This window comes from Zootoca vivipara, chromosome 6, assembly GCF_965207765.1.
Source record: "Zootoca vivipara chromosome 6, rZooViv2.hap1.1, whole genome shotgun sequence".
Taxonomy (NCBI): domain Eukaryota; kingdom Metazoa; phylum Chordata; class Lepidosauria; order Squamata; family Lacertidae; genus Zootoca; species Zootoca vivipara.
In genome coordinates, this window is record NC_142589.1 from 64,215,301 (window position 1) to 64,235,686 (window position 20,386).

A 20,386-nucleotide genomic window follows, 5' to 3' on the forward strand; every position below is an offset into this window, starting at 1 on the left:
TATTATTGTAACATTTCCTGGAATCTTGGGGTGAAGGGCAGGTAAGAAATCCAATGAACAGTAACACTGACAACGGCAACAACTTATGTAGGTCCATTAATTTAAATGGGTCTGCTTTGAGTAAAACTTTGATACAACCTAGAGGGTTTTAAAAATTGAAATCTTACTGGTGGTTTATTAACTGTGCAATTCTTCTAGCGAAAGATACGCTTGAGAATTTTGAAAAAATAGTGACTGAGGAAGAGCTGAAGTTTGAAGTATTTAAAGTTCCTGTTCCAGAAACAAAATTAGTGGAATCATTAGAAAAACAGTCAGGTACAAGTGTGACAGCTTCTCATATGAGTGTGGTTTAACATTCCTTTCTGCTTTCTCCCATGTTGAGAATATTAAGATCCTAAAGGCTAATATCAATAATATAACACACACACACCCCTTGATAGTCGCTGAACTAACCATACCATACACAAAAATATGCAACCTTTCTAAATAAATCAATAGCAATTTTATGTTGTATCTGTCTTTGTGTAGTGCATGATTTATTGAAACATATTACTGGAATCTTATTTTTAAAAGCTTAAGATAAGGAATAATAAATCCTCTGTAAGGTTAGCATTCAGGCAAGGCAAGATTTGCCAGCAAATGTAGTCCTAGTAGTCTTTTCCTTTTATTCTTAACAGTTTTAAAATGAATGAATCACTTTTTTTAGCCATACATGTTCTTGAAAAATTTGACATAAGCCCAATAAAAGAAGAGGAGAAGGAAGAAAAAGCAATTGTGGTGCAGAATCTAGAACAAAAACCGCTATTACTTGAAACAGTTCAGGAGGAGTCAGGTATAGCAGTGATAGCTTTTCACACTTGTGTGGCTAATACTTTCTCGTTTGTAGTTAATACGCTTTCTCTTGCTTCTACCACCTAAGAATTCACTAGTGCTCACTGCAGTGACAAACACTAGTGGCATGGCACTCTCACAGAATGGTACGAGATTTCAAAGAAGCAACAGCACTGTTGAGAACTATTAAGGAATAATTTAAATTACCATCATTCTTTAGGCACCAAATAGCATTGTGAAAGTTAGGGAACGTCCATAGATAGCAGTTTTGGAAAGGGCTGTATGTAGATTGAATGTCATTCTAACCTTTGCAGAATGCATGCTCTGGGGTGCTTGTGTTTTGCTTTATGTACTCTAGAGAAATTGCATGATCAGTGTAGGTAAGCATGAACTTCCAGTAGTAGCAGAGTAGGCCTGCAGTGCGGAGGGAAAACACAAAAGGTTCCTGCCTTTTGGGGTCCGTAAAGAACTTAACAGGCAGAGGGGGAAGTGCATGATCCTACAGCCTGCTCACAATTTCTTAACCATACTTAAAGTGCTTCTAGTTAATGCTAAAGAGTGCAAGACATAGATTGGTGTCCAAGATCATACTTTAACTTGAGTAGCTTAGTTTTTGATTATTAAGGATATTTAATTGATTAAACATGTACTTGATATTTGAATTTAACCTTTGGAAATATCTTTTGTGAAGGCAATGGCTCTTCTGGGGGGGACATATACAATTGTGGGCTGATAAGAATTTATCGGTGCTATTAATTAATACTAATACATTTCATGTGTTTTGTGTTGGGGGCAGGACGTGGTGCTGCACTTGCACATTCTCTTGCTTCCTTAGAGGTTTTTCTTAGCACCCTCTGACATTGTTATTGTGCGGTGCCCATCTGCACTGCAAACATGTCAGCAGCCCAATATCATGCAGGAAGAGTCCACATTGTGTCACCTCAGGATGCAAGCATTGAGCCAGTTTCCAAGAGATGAAAAGGTTTTGTAGAAAAGTGGTGTAGATTCTCCCACACAACCTAAGGCTTTTGACGCTATCCTCACAGCACAGGAAAGAACTGCAGTATTGCAAGTTACATCACAAGGGCCATTAGTGTTGAGGCCTGTCCACCATTTTAAACAAACATGTTTATAGTCAACAAGTTCATATTTTCTTGGGTCTTGGGTTTTGAGTGTATTGGTATTAGGTAAACAGCAGTAATCTGCCTTTGTTGTAATATTGGTGATTATTCACACCACAATTAGCTGTTTTTTATAAAAACAGCATTTGAAATGTCCAAGTACCTTTACAGTGTGGATTTGACTAGCATTTTAAGTGTGTGGTTCTTGAGTGATATCTAATTTTGGTTTCTTAACTTTTATTCAACACATGCTAAAAACAAACTTAGCCTTCCACATTAAACCAGTGCCAGCTGCTTTGCACTTCCTTCTTTTGCATTGCTGTGACTCCTTTCCTCCTGGTTTTTTCATTCTTTGGGGTAGGATTTTGGGGGTTTTCCTCACTCTCACTCACTAAAACAAAATATATTTCTACTCAGCAGTAGCAGTGGTTACACCAGACCGAAGCCCACGGCCTACATCTGCGCCAGCTATTGCTCAGAGCCATGTAACCGAACCAGCTCCTCCAGTTGTATCTGAAAGCAAGGAGCCAGCGGTCACTAAAGCTGAGAAGGAGAGAAAAGAGGTACAACACGAACAAACTCTGCCAGAGAAAACCAAAACAGAGCCTGCTGAAGGATCCCAGGTATGTTAGACTACCACTGTTAAATTATATATTGTTTGCTTGTGTGAGAGAAAAATATAAAGTTGAAGGGTCCTTTATGTAGGAGTTCATCTCAGTCAGGGCCTGTCCAATACATCTTGTTGCTGAACATTTGTCACAGTCATCAGTGGCCAAGCAATTCCCACTGTGACCAGTCAGGACATTTCTCTGGTTTCCTTTTATATTCTAAATATGCCATATGAACCTTGTAACCAATACTTTCCAGTAGTCCTTTCTCTTTTCCTGCCTGACTACTCTGCCTATGTAGGCGGATGACTGTACTTTCCAACTCTGCATACCTGCAGCTGGAGAGAGTTGCTCACCCTCTGGCTCTTCTGAGAACACAGAGTCTTTGGGTTCCTTCCAAAATGCCCATGCTCTGTCAGAGGGGGTCTACTCTGGTATTCACTGTGACATTTGCAATCAGTTTACACATGGCTTTATTGTTGTCCCAAGCGACTTTGTGAGTTGCTTGTTCTGTCATACTTGTTTTGATCTCAGTGCTGCATTTGAAAACAGTGAAACATATTTTACTCCCATGAAATCTGTAGGAGATAAGGACAAAATTCTGTTCTTAAATCCCATTACAGTGGAACCTCGGGTTGCAGACGTAATCGATGACGGAGGCAGGTCTGCAACCCACAGCGTTCGTAACCTGCAGTGCTGTGCACGCGCATGACGCGTTTTGGTGCTTTTGCGCATGCATGAAGTGCGATTTAGCGCTTTTGCACATGCATGAGCGGCAAAACCCGGAAGTACCTTTCCGGTACTTCCGGGTTTCCCCGCGGTCCGTAACCTGAAAACGCATAACCTGAAGTGTTTGTAACCTGAGGTACCACTGTAATTGTGGCTGTACTCAGGTGTGCTTTGGCCTTGGTGACAACACTGTTGTGATGAGAGGCACAATCTTCTCCATGAAAGGTTCTGATTTTAACACTTGTTGCAAAGATATGCAACACTTTATATAAAGTGTATAAAACCTTGCCTCCACCTCACCAAATTCTTTGGCATAAATAAATAATTTTAAGAAGGGACTTATTTGTGATTGCAAATTATGGCTTGCTAGTAAGCAAAACCAAAATGTATGGCTTGATCATATCACTTGTAATGACATGGCTTGATTGCCATTGCAATTCCACTAATTCTGGTCAGTGATCAGGCCTATTCCTGAGCTGAGCTTGTGCATTTACTGCTGCTGAGGTTTGAACTCAGAATCTTTCAGCACCTACAGAATGTCAGTTTATTTGCTTTCCCTGAATTAACAAGTTCTTTTTATGATGACAACTAGACACAGCTCAATTGTCATTCTTGACATGATATAAGAAAATAAATCCTCCATGATAGAAGCTTCTTAGGAGAGGACTATAGCATTTTTCTGCTCATCTCTTACATATATTTGTGTCATGTACAGTAGAACATACACTTCGTTTGTTGGTGTGATTTCAGTTAATGGCTGTATGGTATAGTTGTGTCCCTATAGTTGGGAGAAAGCAGAAAAGAATAAAATGAAATGAGCAGGGTTTTGTAGCATTAATTCTTAGGTATTTTAAGCTTAAAGAATAATCAGGGGAGGGGAACAGGCAAGAGAGGTTTTTGGAAAAGGTGTGAAATTATCCTCTCAGCTTTGGAACTTGTGGGTTATTGAATTATTATGATTGCCAACAAGTTCAGGACACTATAATAGGACGCCCTACGATTTGCACTGCATAATTAGCAGATAATTCATTGTCACCAGATACAATGATATCAGGGAATGGGTCTTTCCATTCATCATACTCTACTTGTGAGTTCTGTGGAGCATTTGGCTTCCCACTGATAAGTCAATTCCAGCAAGGCATTTTTATGACCCAACAGGAAATCTGAGAGCCAGTTCTCAGGGTCATTTTCATCTCCGTTACAGTGCTTTCCAAGTGATTTGTATGGAGATGGTCAAATAAGAAGCAGAATCTCCATTGATATACATTTTCCAGCTATTGCAGTACCAGCTGAGAAGGCATTTTCAGTGGAGCCAGAATTGACAGAATGAACCAGTTCTGTATTTGTGTGTATGTCCGGAAATAGGGGTATTCAGATAAAGTCAAATCTAAGTTGACAGATAGGAACGAGTGGAGTTGCTAGCACCACCACACAACGTACATTTATTTCAATCATTGTATCCCAAAGGATCATATAGCTAGATTTTCACACAGTAGGGTTTTAGTCTTTTTTCCTCCACCCAAAAGAGCTTATCCGGGTACATATATCATACTTCACTGCAAACCAGACTTAAACTTTTATTACAAAATGCAACAAGTTAGAGTAACCTAAGTCAGAAATTTATGTTTAAATCGCAAGGTAATTTATGACGGGAATAATTTTAAAGAGCGCAAAACTGATTAAATGGAAGTATAAGACCAAAAGATAGAGAGGTGGAAGTCGACCATAGGAGAAACAGAAGAGGACAGATTACAAATGGGAAAAGGAACTGAAACAAATAAAACACACAACGAAGCGAATGAATTGTAATAATTTCCAGTTTATTTAAAAATAACAAGACATATTTTGGAATTTTTATATTTGTATATTTGTAAAAACTTACATGCGTTTTTAGTTGTACCGTATGTTTGGTGTTGTATGTTCCTTTCCGATTTTGGTTGCTGTATGTATGGAAAATGTATGTATGTTGTACGTATGTATGGAAAATGTAATAAAAAGAATTAAAAATAAATAAATAAAACACAGCGAGGTCAAACCCACCCCCCACCCCCCCAAAAAAATTTGGGAAAGTTTCACAGTTGGTGGTGCAGCACATGAGTCCACTTCAGATTGTGCACACAAAAACTTTAATACTAAAAATATCCAGTGGGGCTTGCATGGGACCCTCTCCAAAAGCTCCCTCGAAATGACTATTAGTACCAGTATATAACTTTTAAACTTAGATTGTTCCTTAAATATATTAGAAGAGTTAGTGCCTTAGGTATATTACTCTTAAACTGGGGATCAAAAGAACTAGACAAATCCGCTTCATTTCCCGGTGGGGAGGAGTTGCGGTTGACCGCGTGGCTACCCACTCTCCTCCGGGGGCGGGGACATTGTTCTGCGCTGCCTGGGGCATCCCGGTCATGTCATCATTTGGCCAGCCAATCAGCTGGCTGGGGGGCATGGCCGGGACCCGTTTAAACTGAGGCGTGAGGGTTAGGGTGGGGGGAGAGTTTAGGCAGTATGTTGTGATATTATTTCCAATCTTCAAAGGGAGAATATGTGGGGAAAAAACACTGGATGTGTGCAAGCATCTAGGCATGTTTAAAGTAAATTTTGGGATCTTTGGTATTGATTTTCGGTAGTGGCGTCCACCCCGTGGAACAACCTTCCATCAGATGTCAAGGAAATAACTATCCGACTTTTAGAAGATATCCGAAGGCATCCCTGTTTAGCGAAGTTTTTAATGTTTGATGTTTTATCGTGTTTTTAATGTTCTGTTGGGAGCCGCCCAGAGTGGCTGGGGAAACCCAGCCAGATGGGCTGGGTATAAATAATTTATTATTATTATTATTATTATTATTATTATTATTATTATTATTATTATCATTAATTATATTTATTTAAAAATGTATCGACCCTTAATTTTGATCAGAAAGTGGATGGGAAAATTGAATCTAGAACTTATTCCAAAATTGTTTTCTTATTGTGTTTTATTTTTCTCTGTATATTTTATTGCTGAAAAATATCTATAAAAACATTATGAAATGTTAAATTCAAAGTAAGTTATGCTGAACTAACAAATTGTCACTGTAAGGGTATGATGTCACTTATTTCTGTAACTCTCTAAAATCTGCATGTTACTTAATGCATGCTTACAAATGTTTCAAAAACGAATAGCTGTTTTTGAAACAAACCTGTTTCCAACACCCTACTAACAAAGCAAAAAAATGTTTTTGCCACTTTTATTTTTTTAAATGTAGGTGGGGAAAGTGCATATCGAAGTGTCAGTACCCACCACAAATGGTGACCGAAATCAGGTTTGTCTGGTTAGGTTGCTTGTATTCTTTATTTTATTTTTTATTTTTAAGGCTGAAAGATGAAAGTTCCAAAATAAATAAATGAACCATTTTTTCCTCCCCCCCCCATTTTTTATATAATCTATCACAAAGCAGCAGCATGCAGGAAAAGAGGAAGAACCAATAAGAATGAGGAAGGTTAGCTGTTTCTTCACTTCCATCAAAGCAAAATTACCATCTCATTCATGCATATTTAAAAAGACAGTGTCCTGGTTGCTTCATGTGCCTTTTAAAAAATCAGTAGTTTTTAATTTATAAGACAGTCTATTCTGTCCGGATGATTTGGACTATATTTTATATGTCGCAGATAACAACTTAATTCTTGGCTCCTTAAAAAATCAAGTCATCCGTCCATGAGAACTGTGAAAAGCCAGCATTTTAGGAAATGAAAAATGCGTGACTGCAGAAGTAATATAAGAAGAAACAGATTAAAATATTTCAGATTGCATACATATATTTAAATATATCATTTAGTAATATTAATAAATACTGATTTTAACCCAGCTGGACATTCTGATGTCCCATGCAGCTGTATTCCTCAAAATGTATTGCCTTCCTCAGAAAGTACGTGATCATTTCTTTACTGAGAGAATGCTCACAACACAAATAGGCCAGTGAAGCCCCAGGCACTGTTTTTTTTTAAAGGGGACTCATTACATTTCCCCATGATTCATGAGCAAAACTTTTCATTTCCCTCAGATTTTTCACATGATCTTGTGGCTCCATACCCTACGCCCCATTGGCATATCACAGCTCTCCGAACGTTAATTTAACCTTTTTCATTTTCCAATTTGCAAATTCCTGCAACAACAACCTTTTAATTTTTTTTGTGCTTTTTTTTGTTTGTTCCCCCCTTTCTTTCACTTTCACAGAAAAGATCAAAGAGACTAGATGGTGAAAACATTTATATAAGACATAGCAATTTAATGTTGGAGGTTTGTATGAATTTGAAGCTTTTTTCGGTTGCGTTTGCCTGGACCCTCTGCATTCTTTGCTGAACTCTTTTTCCTCCTCTGCTGCTACATTTGTTTTGTTTTTGTTTTGCATGCTGTTGCATGAAGACATTGAAATAGGCTTTTGCATGCAATAAACATGATACTATACAGCCATTTTTCCTACCTGTTTAGATTTTTCTTCTATTGAATTTACCTGAAAATATGTGATTGGGATAGTTTTTCACTTGAGTGTTTTCTAAAAGCTTGACGACTTGATTACATGGCTGTCTACAAAAAGTCAAGGGCTACAAGGAACCAAGGAAGTAGCCAGGTTTTCAGAGTTGCATTTTGTGATGCCATTCTATTTCCTGTAAGCCCATTACCAACTTGAGAATAGATATTTAATAGGGTTCTGACAGAACACTAAATTTGTGCCCTGATCTTTCTTCAGTGCTTTGAGATATGATACATGGGTGGCTAAATTGTGTCCACCAGATATTGTTGGACTACAACTCCCATCATCCCTGACTATTGGTCATAATGCCTGGGACTGATGGGAGTTGAGGGTTCAGTAACATCAGAAGGGCAATTCTCCCCTTCCTGGTGTATAGCGGGACAGTTGTTGGTTATAGTAGAAGAATTGCTACAAATTAGGAAATACCAGCAGGATAATATTTTCATTGGGATTAATGAAGCCATCATAAAGCAGTAGATAAATATTTACCGTAAGATGCTCATAACTCTTTAGACACTAAACAAAATAAAGGAAGGGTAGTGGTGGAGGAATCTTCTTGGTGGAAAAGCCCACTCTGTAAGTAGGAAGAGGTGTTACCTAGATTTACAGTGTGAATCTGACTGAGTACAGTAGCCTTACTCCCAAGAAACTACGTATAGGATTGCAGCCTTAAATTAGGGCAGACCGTGCATGCCATATGCAAAAAGTGGTCTAAGGTTGTACCACAGAAACCATCAATTGATGCTTTTCCTTTTGAAAGAACAAAAGTAAGCAGTTACTCAGATTTGGATCTAGCACTAACTGGAACTCAGGGTACCTTGTAAGGAAGAGTACAAGAAAAGTATTGGCAGAACTGGATATTTAATTTCATATCATGCATAAGGGAAAGTCATAAGGGTTTGTCAGTAGAAGCTAAATTGAGTAGTAATACCTAATGATTGGAGAGTATGCTTGTCTTCCATCCTACTCAAAGTTGCAGATAGCCAGCTTCCTCTAGTTTGAGGATTTCTGTCCTGGACAGCTGACTTCAAAGCTACCTGCAATTTATGTTTATTTTAGTACCAAGGACTGTTTCCCCAGCAAACTAACCTCTGCCATCTTTGTGATTTGCAATATATCTAGTAGAAGTACTAGGGAACCATGGTCACAATCCACCAAGCAGTTCTGCTTCACCATTTTCATTCTTTTTCAGTTCACTGAACTACGCTGAGGCTAGGTGTACTGTATTTATCTTGTGTGCTTTAGTTTCTTCTGGGGCATTTGTATGCTCTTACATTTTTTTTATGTAAAATGACAGCACTGCTTTAAAAACTTAGAGTGACCGTGGGCAGGAGATCAAGTCTAAGGAGCATTCCGAATTGATAATTGCTGGATGATTATTGGAAAGTACCTTGTACCAAGTCAAACAATTGGTCTACTTAGCTTAGTTGTCTTATGCTAACTGGTAATGCCTCTCTAGATTTCAGAGATAGGTTTTTCCCAGCTGTACCTGGAGATGACAGGGACTGAACCCGGAACCTTTTGCTGGCTGAAGAACATGTACTCTACCACCAAATTAATACTAATACGGTTATTGGGAGATATATCCCATCTCCCCAAAATTAACAAATCATTCAGTAGCATTTAAAAGCACTGATATTATAGTAGTTTATGTCTTAATTCTGCAAATAATTTTAAAACCTGGAAGTAGAATGTCATCACATAAGCTTTTCCTCTGAATGCATATTTTAAAAATTGTAGACAGCTGTTTCCACACAGCAGAGTGGGGCTATTTTCCTCGCATCAACCATTTGCTATATTTCAACTGATTTAACTTTTTTTGTATTTCTTGTTATTCTAGAACCACTAAATTTTCTGTTGCTTTGACTATTCAATATAGATCATGGCTACCTTGCCTTCAGACATACAATATTGATTAAATTTCTGTCCCACAGATCTGGAAGTGTTGAACATTCCAATCATATATTACTGATATTTGGAGATGTGTGGCTTCTTATACTGACTCTATTCTTATGTGCTATGTGTTTTTATCCACGATTACAGAAATAGCAGCTAATAGGAGTTTCGTAAACAGTGTCTCTTCTTTTAAAATGCACTAACTACTTTTTGGAGTTTAATTTAGTGATTTACAGCTTTTGGGTTTGATTGCTACAGTGCAGAACTTTTGGACATCAGTAAAATGGTCTGTAATCCAGTCAAGAAGAGTTCTTCTGGCAAGAGGTGGTGAAAATTTCACCCATGATATTTTAGTCTATCCTTTATCTGATCATTTAATCTATTACCTCCTTCCAGTTGAGGTTTTATAACTTCATGCACATGTTTCTTTCCAGTGCTGTTACCTTCCCGTAGCCATATAAGGCTCTGTATGATCCAGTTCCTACTACCAACTCCCTTTCTCATGCCTGGTCTGACTCTTAACTGTTTTGTTGCAGGTGTTCACTGGTCATCAAATAAAAAACGAAAAAAACCCTCTAATTATAACCTTGATTGTGGTTGTTTTTTTCTTTTTGACTTTGTGTATCGGACAAGCAAATTCAGTTCCATCTGATTGTGTTTAGGAAAGAAGAGTGATCCACTGAAGCACCTGAGTGTTTGTCTTAGCTTATCAGACCACAAATGATCACAATAACATTTAAAAGAATCACACAAGACCCAGTTAAACACCTTATGATCTGCCATTCTCCCGTTTTCAATTTGTGCAGTTTGTCTTAGATTTAAATCACCATATGACCCTTTGAAGCAGTGGCAAACTTGATAGTGAAAAACTCCCTTTTTGCTCTTTCAGGTGGCATGATCTTGCAATGAAGCCCTGGAAACCATGGTCGTTCTCAGAGCATAGGGCATGACTTAACTAATTAATTGTATACGCTTGGGGGGGGTAGATATTGGATTATACAAAACTGCCTCAGAAAATATAAAATCTGGCCATTTAAAATATTTTGGAATAAAAACAACTGAGTTTTGTGACACCTTAAAGATGAATATTTGATACATTAAAATTCAATTACCCTTTGCAGCAAAAACAACAAACTAAAATGGCCTCCTGTCTATAAATATTCTGGAGTAAAAAACAGCTTTATGACTAGAGCTCTTAACATGTAAGAGCAGGGATGGGGAATCTGTTCCCCTTCAGATTTTGCCTGGTTTGTCAATGATCTGGGAAGATGGGAGTTATATTCCAGCTGGAGAGTCACAAATTCACTGTCACTGTTAGATTCCATTAGTATTGGGTAACCCTGCTTAATGATGAGGCCCTGTTTATGTTAACTGAAACATCATGCTGTATTCAATGGGACTTACTCCCAGGAAAGCATTGTAGGATTGCAGCCTAAATCTTGTTGACGTCTTCTTCTTACTCAGTGGTTTAGCCTAATAATGTCCCAGATTGTACAAGGGCCCACCTTGGTTGGTGTCCATTAAATTTTCTCAGTATTTTATGTTTAATAATTCATAGAATAGTTTTGTAGAGTTGGAAGAGACCACAAGGGTCATCTAGTCCAACTCCCCTGCAATGAAGGAATCTTTTCCCCAACATGGGGCTCAAACTCATGACCCTGAGATTAAAAGTCTCATGCTTTACCAACTGAGCTATTCCAGGTCTTTGAAAAATCTGGGAACTTTTAAGTATTGGATACTAGATCATTGGCACAAATTGAATTTAATGGATATTGCTATTAAGTAGAAATATGCCTATTTTTACGAGCCATTTTACATGGTACAGCCGTCCTTTTGCTTGGATCACTTCAAGGGTCTTATGACCCAGCCTTGGAAATTTTTCCTGAAACAAGAGGAGCTTGAGGAGTCCCAACAGTTCCCAAAGCAAAAATACAGTCTAAAGGACAACAACACAAAATACTTACCCGGGAGTGTTTACTGCACTCCTGTTCCAAGTCTAACTTGGATCCATTACAATGGTACCTTGGTTTACGAACTTAATCTGTTCTGGAAGTACGTTCTTAAACCAAAGTGTTCTTAAACCAAGGCATGCTTTCCCATAGCAGCAGGGGACTCAGTTTACAAATGGAACACACACCACAGGAAGCGAAACATGTTCTTATTCTAAGGCAAAGTTCACAAACCAAAACACCTACTTCTGGGTTTGCAGCTTTCTTAATCCAAGTTGTTCATAAACTAAGCTGTTCTTAAACCAAGGTGCCACTGTAATTTGAATTAGTTTACTCCGAGTAGAACTTAGTTGGATACAGCCCTAATGATTCAGACTTTTCTTGGGGCAGTCTGAATTCTCTTCTATATTAATAAGTGGCTTGGATGGCTGTTAACGCTATCTGGAAAGTTCTCATATGTGATTACAACAGAGGGCAAATCTAGAAGCCATAATAGAAAGTGTTCAGAGTGCAAGCCAGAACACTCTCAAGTTCTTGAATTCTTTCAGCCCTTAACTTGCAAGAATGAGCTATGCCAGTCATAGGTTACAAGGGCTCAGTTCATCTTTCAGAGCAAAATGCTTCCTGCACATGGAAAATTGCCACATATGCTGCCTCATCTTTCCCTCCCCTTCTAAATATGATAAATCAATCAAATCAATCACACTACTGTGGAAAGTGCTTTCTTTCTTTCTTTCTTTTGCGATCACTCGTAGCCGAGTAAGGTTGTCTTCCATTAACACGGTTTTAACAATGAGTCCGTAAGTGACTCTGGATCCACACGTCCTTCCACAGTGGGGAGTGCAAGTTGGAAGTAACATAATTTTCTTAATTTAGGTTTGCCAGTGACTTATTTGATTTTACGTATAACCTCTGGCATCCTTCCCGAATTATTTTTTCTTGCATCGCTTAAGTCAATGTATGCTAATGCTTTGCAAAAATGATATGCATAAGCTGCTTTTGTGATGCTCAGTAGTATATCGTAGATAATACAAAGAAACAGATACTAGAGCCAGTTTCTTACAGCACAATCCTATATATGTCTACTCAGAAGTAAATCCCATTGATTTCAATGGGACTTACTCCCAGGTAAGTTGTTAACAGGATTGCAGCCTTAAAGAGGCTAACATTATTTATCGTGCATTGGGGATTGATAGTTACTTTTATTTAAAAGTACCGTTCAACATTCGGTGTGTGTGTGGAGAGACAGTGTTAAATTAATAGTTCTGAGTTTATTTGTTAATCTAGGTAAGAAGATTTCAAAATGAAAAATACTTAAATGATTCACCAATAACTCATTAGAAAATTATATCCTTTTATTTCTGAGGAAAGAAGAAAAAGTGATATTCCCAATGTATGTTTAGTTCAGATTGGGATTAGAGTTAATGGACACTTGGCAGCTTAGTGCAGTGAATTTGATAGTGTGAAGGTGGTAAATCCATGTTTAATAATTTTTTCGATGGTTTGTTTTTTGGCTTCTTTTTCTTAAATGATAGGATCTAGATAAACCTCAAGAGGGGATAAAGAAACATCATGCTAGCATTAGCGAACTGAAGAAAAACTTTATGGAATCTGTCCCTGAGCCACGGCCAAGTGAATGGGACAAGCGCCTCTCAACACATTCTCCCTTCAGGACCCTTAACATCAATGGACAGATCCCTACAGGAGTAGAAGGAGTGAGTACTTTACATAGCATGGAACTGGTGATTTGCTTGGCTTTGCTCTTCTTAACAAAACCAGCTTTTTGTTCTCCAGGGAAGTACAATGCAGGGTGGGGAGGTGGGTGGAATAAACCAAAGCTAATGCAGTAATATTTATATTTTTGTTACTGATTCCTGTTCTGTATATTGAATGAGAATTGTTTTCACATCTTAGCTAACAACAGTTTTTTGTCATAGCTTTCAAACCACTTTGCCTGAAGTAATTCTTTTTCAAATCTTGTGAGACTACTGCTGAAGTCAAGGGGTTGAAAAGTCATACTGTGACAACATAAGGTCTTTTTAGTTATAGCACATTTAGTGAGTAAGACCCATGCATATATATGTATGTCTCAGTCATTTACTTTTCATAAAACGGTAACTTTTGGACTCTCTGAATAATAATCAGGTAGTGGTTCTGTGTTACTTAGAAAAAAAGAAGAAGTTGAATTTGTTTTTGACATTACTACCAACCTTAAGAGTTAACCTTTGCAGTAAAACTGTAGTTTCAGTGGCTTGGATCCAAAGATGTTCTTCCATGTGCAGAAAGTGACTTTCACTTGCAAAAGGACTTGCTTTGTACTTCACGCTATTATGTTACATGAGAAAAGGTATTTCTAAATTCAGCAATGTTCTTCTTGTACAAGAATGTATGCAGTTTCTTGCACAAACATTCTGCTCTTTGTGGACCCCCATGCAAGCATTGTGGAACAGCAGCTATGTTCCTTCAGCTCCTGGTTCTTTGGATCCAACCCAGTAACCTGAACGCAATATTAAATAGCACTGGCTTAGATTAAATGTTTAGTTCAGTTTGAACAAATACTTCTTCTAATTTAATATTCAAGGCATCTGGCATTTTAAATATTGAGTAAACTTAGAATGTCCAGAAATTACAGTTTGGTATCTGATTAATGAGGAGATGAGAAGGTATTTTTCAGCTGAATACAGTTACGTTTTCATTGAAAGATAAAAATATGAATGGATTGAGTGAAACGGCACACAAAACTTTAAATGTTTGGCTGGGAGTTCTGATTAAAGCAAAGTTTATGCAATATGTTGTTGAAGTAGACATTGCAAGTATTGCTTTTGTAAGAGCTGGATATTGAATAGTTGATACATTCCCTCCTACAACAGTGCTTATTGTGACTTGAGGGCAATGTTTGAGAATGCTTATTCATTTCCCAAGTTTGTCTTCCATGAACTGTGCAAATGATCATAGAATTGTAGAGTTGGAAGGGACTCCAGGGGCCATCTAATCAAACCCCCTGCAATTCAAGAATATGCAGATGCTCCATATAGGGATCGAACATTAGACTGGTGGACTTTTCAAGAATAGTAATTAACAATTGCAATAAGAGGCACCTGCAGACACCTAAATCTTGTCTGCATGATGTCTTAGGCTACCTTTTTATTGTTGCAGTAATCTTGGTAATCTGTACAGTGGGGCTGTGATATTATTATTATTATTATTATTATTATTATTATTATTATTATTATTATATCACAAAACAACTGAACTTTCCATACTTTGTGCATGTCCAGGTCAAGCAAGCCACATTTCAGTCCTATGAGAGACAGGTTGGTGGGCCAGAGGTAAAGCTGCTGTTTTGATATGTGCTTCTGAAGCAGACTTTTGCTGTTGTAATGGCACTGAGCAAAACCAAAACCCTCAACAGCAGCTGCTGAGTGGCATTTTCTTTTGGCTGCCTTTTTAAATAGTTTCATCTCTCACAGCCTCCTGTTCTAACACTTTTTTAAAAGGATTTGCACTGCTGCAAGCTTTTGCAGCTTTCAGTTGCTTTTTTCAACGCATGGCTGATTGAAAAAGTTGCATGAATATGTTGCCATATATTTAAAGAGAGAGAGAGAGAAATTATGAAACTTTAACTGTACCCTGTTCTTTTTATGTTGTCTTCCTCTCTTTTTCCCGTTTTTCTTTAAACTCTCTTGCATTCTGTATCATTATCATTTTTTTGCTGCCCAGCCCCCCAGCTACTTTCTCCCTGATACCCATCACTTAGGGGTGTGCAAAGACAATGTCCCCAAATATCAGGCTGATCAAAGAAGATTGACTCAGCTGAGAGAGCTGAGAGCTAATTTTTTCCTTTCCTAGATAGCTGCTTTCATTTGCCATACATAGCAAAAATAAATGTATAGAATATGTTTTGGACAGACCAAAACAAAGAAATCCCCTAAGTTTTCTAGCCTGCACTTAGTTTTCATATACAACTGCAATATAGCTTTATATTGTGTTACATTCTTTACACACTAGTGACACAGATGAAATCAATGTGGAGTAACTCCATTCTTTGTAATTGTAACATTAAAAAATAATATTCCAGCTTATTGGTTTTTCAAGTGACTGAACACTTTGCACTTTAACCACAATATAATTTTGAAGTGGAACTTTTGATACTATCTTCCATGGCAATATCTTTGACAAAATTCAATTATATTTGCACTACAATTTAAGTATCAAATAATTAATGCCATTCTGAAGATCAGTGTAGCATAGGAAGTTATGACCAATGTTTTGTACAACAGTGTTTCTCTTTGTAATTCAACAAGATTATTGTTTTGCAAATATTTCTACAGTTCAATGCTGAAAGATGTATTTTAGCACATGAGTGGAGTTAACATTAAATGGGTTTCTCCACCGAAAACTATTATCAATTTAGGAATAATTTACCCACTTAGAAAGCACTTCCTATTTGTCCCTATAGTCTGATCCCGGTGTACAGGATTAGTGGAGGAATGTACTGAATGCAGCAGCAGTGCACACTTTAGTTAACTTCATGTCAATTTTTCTGACTTCTGTCCTTGCACATCCCCGAGTATCATTTTTGAGCACTTTCCATCTGTCATTTTGTTCATCTCTCTGTCTTTCTTGATCTTCTACCATGAAAGCAGACACTGGAACGTCCTCTGTTAGTGCAGGATGAAGATAATAATAAAAAGCAAGAGACAGCTACTGAGGGAACTTTGCCCGAACAAACAAATGAAGAAATCCAGGCAAAGATTTCTATTCAAATTCCCGAAGAGCAGAAATCGCTCAAAACATGCCACCTATACTCTAGAGCTTTTCCTTCTCCACGCATTCCCTTTATGATGTCTTTTTTGGTGGTCCTTGCACTGACTGTGTGGTGGCTGGTTTTTCTGTGATTTTGGAAATGGAGGGCTTTGGGGAAATATCGTCAAGACTAAAGCTCTTCAACTCTTGGCTGAACCTGCCATGCCTCTTTCCATATTAACCCTTCTGTCTCTAGTTCAATCTTCCAGGGAGTCTTTTGAAACTCTTCTTTTAAAAAAAGTGCACGTGCTCACACACATTTGCACCAGCACTGTTCAGAATACAGTTTGGCATACTTGGAAGAGACACAGTGGATAATCCTGCAAGCTGCAATATGACAAATACCAAGGTTTTGGCAGTCCTATTAAGCTTAAACTATGTCTGGCTTTTAACCATGAATGTAGTCAGTTATGTGTTTTTGGTTTTGGTCTTTGAGTTCACCAGGTTGTTTAAAGGGGGGGGGAATATGATGATTTTCCTAAAATATCTCCTCCATATCCTGCAAAACATTTGAGAATTTTTTTAAAAAAAACCAAGCAGCAATTAATTTCAAGAACTGTTTTATGTTCATTGCTAAGATGATTTTATTAAAAGTCCTATTCTAAGAGAGCAAGATAAGCCTATAACTGCCACCTGTAATTAAACAAAGCTCTTCGAGAAGAATGCAGAGGTGTAGTAAAGTGCAGAGAATTGGATTAATTCATTTAATGTAAATTGAAACGAATTTCACACCTCACTACTAAAGACTGGTGACATTTCAATCTTATATACGTTTGTTTTGGAATTGTGTCTTGAGTATCAGTATGACTGCATGGAGTGAGTTAGGATGCCAGATCCTGCTTGGGTAGAAAATGAAAGGAACTTGCATCATTCTCTGCCTGAAATTGGAAGTGAGGGTGGCATATTCTTTCTCAGTCTGCCTTGTGTGTAAAACAATACACCAATATGCACCTGTGGTTATTTATCTTGCCTGTATGACTCCCCTGTAGATGAAAAGATTGTAACTTCTGGTTTCTGTCTGTGGTGCGTTTAAGATGGAAGAAAATCAATCATTTATTAGAAGTGATGCTTAAAAACTGTAATCTTTGCTGTGTTCCAAGTCTAGTTGTTCCTATGTTTTTCTGTTGCTTTATCTCTTTTCTGTATCATACTTACTGAACTGTGTTTCACTTTCACTGTAACAGTTATCTGTATGGAAGTAACATGTTTATAAGTGTGTGCCATGTTTTGTGCATGTTGATGTTCATAGTGTTGATTTCAGTTAAGTTGATCTAACAGTGTAATAGGCATATGTTCCGATGGTAAAACTCTGTTTGTTTAAACCTTTGCATGTTGATTGACTCTTAACAGCACCCAGATGTAAATGTCTGGCTAGCTATTTGATATCTACCTTCTTTATCTAATTTTAAAAGCATAAAAACATAAAAGGTTTTGGCTAATCACTTGCACTGACAGGTGAAGGGGTCTTTTACCCAGAAAATATGCTGAGAATTTCATAAATCATTTGAGAGCTGAGATATGATAGTCAGCTAGGCTGAACAACTAGAAGGAAGGCTTATGGGACAGTTGGTTTCATATATTGTGCAAGCTACTTATTAACAGATCAGATTCAATTTGCATTCCACTGATTACACATTGTGAATATTATTTTAGATGAATAGAATATGACTTTGTGCAAATACACACACACAAACATGATTTTCCAGCAAATGTAAGGAAAGAAAACGCTGTGTGTGTGTTTGTGACAATATTGAATTACAAATTCTCCTGTAATGTATTGTGTACTTTAGCGATGTAGATAAACATCTGTTTCCTGAAACATTGCTGGGGAAAAAGATGTTTAGCCACTGACAGATGGCTTACCAATAATAATAATAATAATAATAATAATAATAATAATAATAATAATAATGTTCAGCAATTTTGCTTGATCCATTCTGCTAGTTAATGTAGGTCATCTTAAAATGCTCTGTAGAAAGAGAGCACTTTGGTCACTTTTCAGCCATTTAATTTACCAATGCAAATACTTCAAAACTTTCATTCAATGCAATCATCTCCTGCTGAGCCCTGACTATAACACACACTGCATTATTTTTATAGTTGAAAAATCTCTTCCTCCTTATAGTTTGTTGTAGAGTGTTTTCCTCGCCTCCTATTTATCTTGGAAAATGCAGCTTGTAAGGTAGAGAACGTAAATGGAAGGTACAGTCCCATAGGTACTGTAAAATAGCTTCAGAATATCTGCCTTTGTGATCTCTATCAAATTATGTACAGAAGAATGCAAAATATTGAGGAAGGGTAAGAAGGGTAGATGCAGGAATGAAACTGGGATTGATAATCTTGCCATGAAACCTGGGTGCCACAAGACCTTAGCTGCAGAATTTGTGAACAGGAAGTCTTGGAAGCAGGAGTAAATGTTGAAAAGAGACCATGAAATAAATTCGTGGGAAATTTGATTTCTCCCCCATCAACGTAACTTGATTTTTTTCTGATAGAGGTATTATCAATTGATATCAGCCAGTAGCTGACGAATCTGGATGGATTCCTGAGTGGCCTTGGGATGCAGAGATGACACTATGTGGGGTGTGCATGCGAGTTTGACACAATCACTCATAAACACTTTCTCCCTACTATTATAACCTGTGTGGATGCCTTTAGTTCTGCTGCTCATGCAGAAATGTTAGAAGCTCTGGACCAGTTTTATCAGATGAATTTCAGTTATTGAGTCCTGAGCATGTGGATAGGGCTATCAGAGGAGTGCATTCTATCACTGGTTTGCATGACTCTTGACCCTTCTGGTTTACAACATTTTCCAGGAAGGAGAGGTCTTAAAGACTATCAGCCAATGACTATTCTTCTCTTATGTAAGGTGCTCAAATAGGTGCTCAACTGAAGTCATTCTTGGCTCACACATTCTCTACCAGTTGCAATCTGGTATCTTTACTGAATTTGACATGGAAAGGAAGCTGTTTTGGTCACCCTGAAAAGTGGAGAAGAATGAGGGATTGCAACTGCTAATTCTTGGCAGGTTTCATAGCTTTCACTGACCATGGTATCTTTTTAGATAGACTGTCTGTTTGTTCTGATCACAGCAGTGAGGATCATTTAGTCCAGGGGTCCCCAGACTTTGGGCCGGTTCCCATCGCGCGGCGGGCCGGCGGGCAGGGGAGTTCGCGCCCGTGCGCATGCGCACGGGTGCTTACTGGCGCCGCGCTGCACTTCCAGGTCGGAAAAAGCGCCGGAAATCGTTTGTGCGCATGCGTATGGGCCTCCCCCGACCCGGAAGTGCACCAGAAATGACCTCTTCTGGGTCGGGAGAGGCCCATATGCATGCGCACAAAGGATTTTCGGCGTTTTTTTCCGACCTGGAAGAGCGCTGCCGCGCTGTGCGCCGTAAGAGCGGGGGGTGGCGGCGAGCGGCGGGGGTCGTCGCGGGCCGGATTGGGAGGCCAATTGGGCCGCATCCGGCCCCCGGGCCATAGTTTGGGGACCCCTGATTTAGTCCAACCCCCTGCAATGCAGGAATATGCAGCTGTCCCATATAGTGTTTGAATCTGCAACCTTGGTGTTACCAGTGCCATGCTCTAAGCAACTGAGCTATCTAGACCTGAAACACTGGAGTGAGAGCATCTGGGGATTTGAAGCGAGAGGCCATTAGTATGCAGTGGAAGTGCTGAAACCATGTTTGTGCTCTATAATGGATTAGATGAAGGTAAATAAACTAAAGCTTAATCCAGACATGATGGAGATAATTATGTAGGATAGTTTCAACTGTTTTGGGAAAGCTGTTATGGATTTGGTTGCTCTTCTCCCTAAGTCAGGGATGGAAAACCCTTTTGGCTCCGTGAGCCAGATCTTTATCAGGGTCAGCCTCATAGGCTAAATTTGATTGATGATCCTGGGATCATCCTGGGATTGATGATTGAGGGACCAGG

General features: G+C 38.3%; 1 protein-coding gene across 38 annotated transcripts in view; it reads left to right on the forward strand.

The window, feature by feature from the left end:
• The window catches only part of EPB41 (erythrocyte membrane protein band 4.1), a 140,099-nt gene that overhangs the window by 88,786 nt on the left and 30,927 nt on the right, over window positions 1-20,386 (forward strand). For 10 of the 38 annotated variants that reach the window (XM_088672422.1, XM_088672425.1, XM_088672424.1 and 7 more), the window contains 7 exons: window positions 199-315; window positions 707-832; window positions 2,370-2,575; window positions 6,727-6,768; window positions 7,503-7,565; window positions 13,181-13,360; window positions 14,924-14,974. In XM_088672422.1, the coding sequence (XP_088528548.1) occupies window positions 199-315; window positions 707-832; window positions 2,370-2,575; window positions 6,727-6,768; window positions 7,503-7,565; window positions 13,181-13,360; window positions 14,924-14,974 (785 nt within the window). Of the gene's footprint in view, window positions 1-198; window positions 316-706; window positions 833-2,369; window positions 2,576-6,534; window positions 6,592-6,726; window positions 6,769-7,502; window positions 7,566-13,180; window positions 13,361-14,923; window positions 14,975-20,386 lie in introns of all 38 variants that reach the window. The other 28 variants (XM_088672420.1, XM_060275747.2, XM_088672447.1 and 25 more) reach the window with 18 other exon arrangements.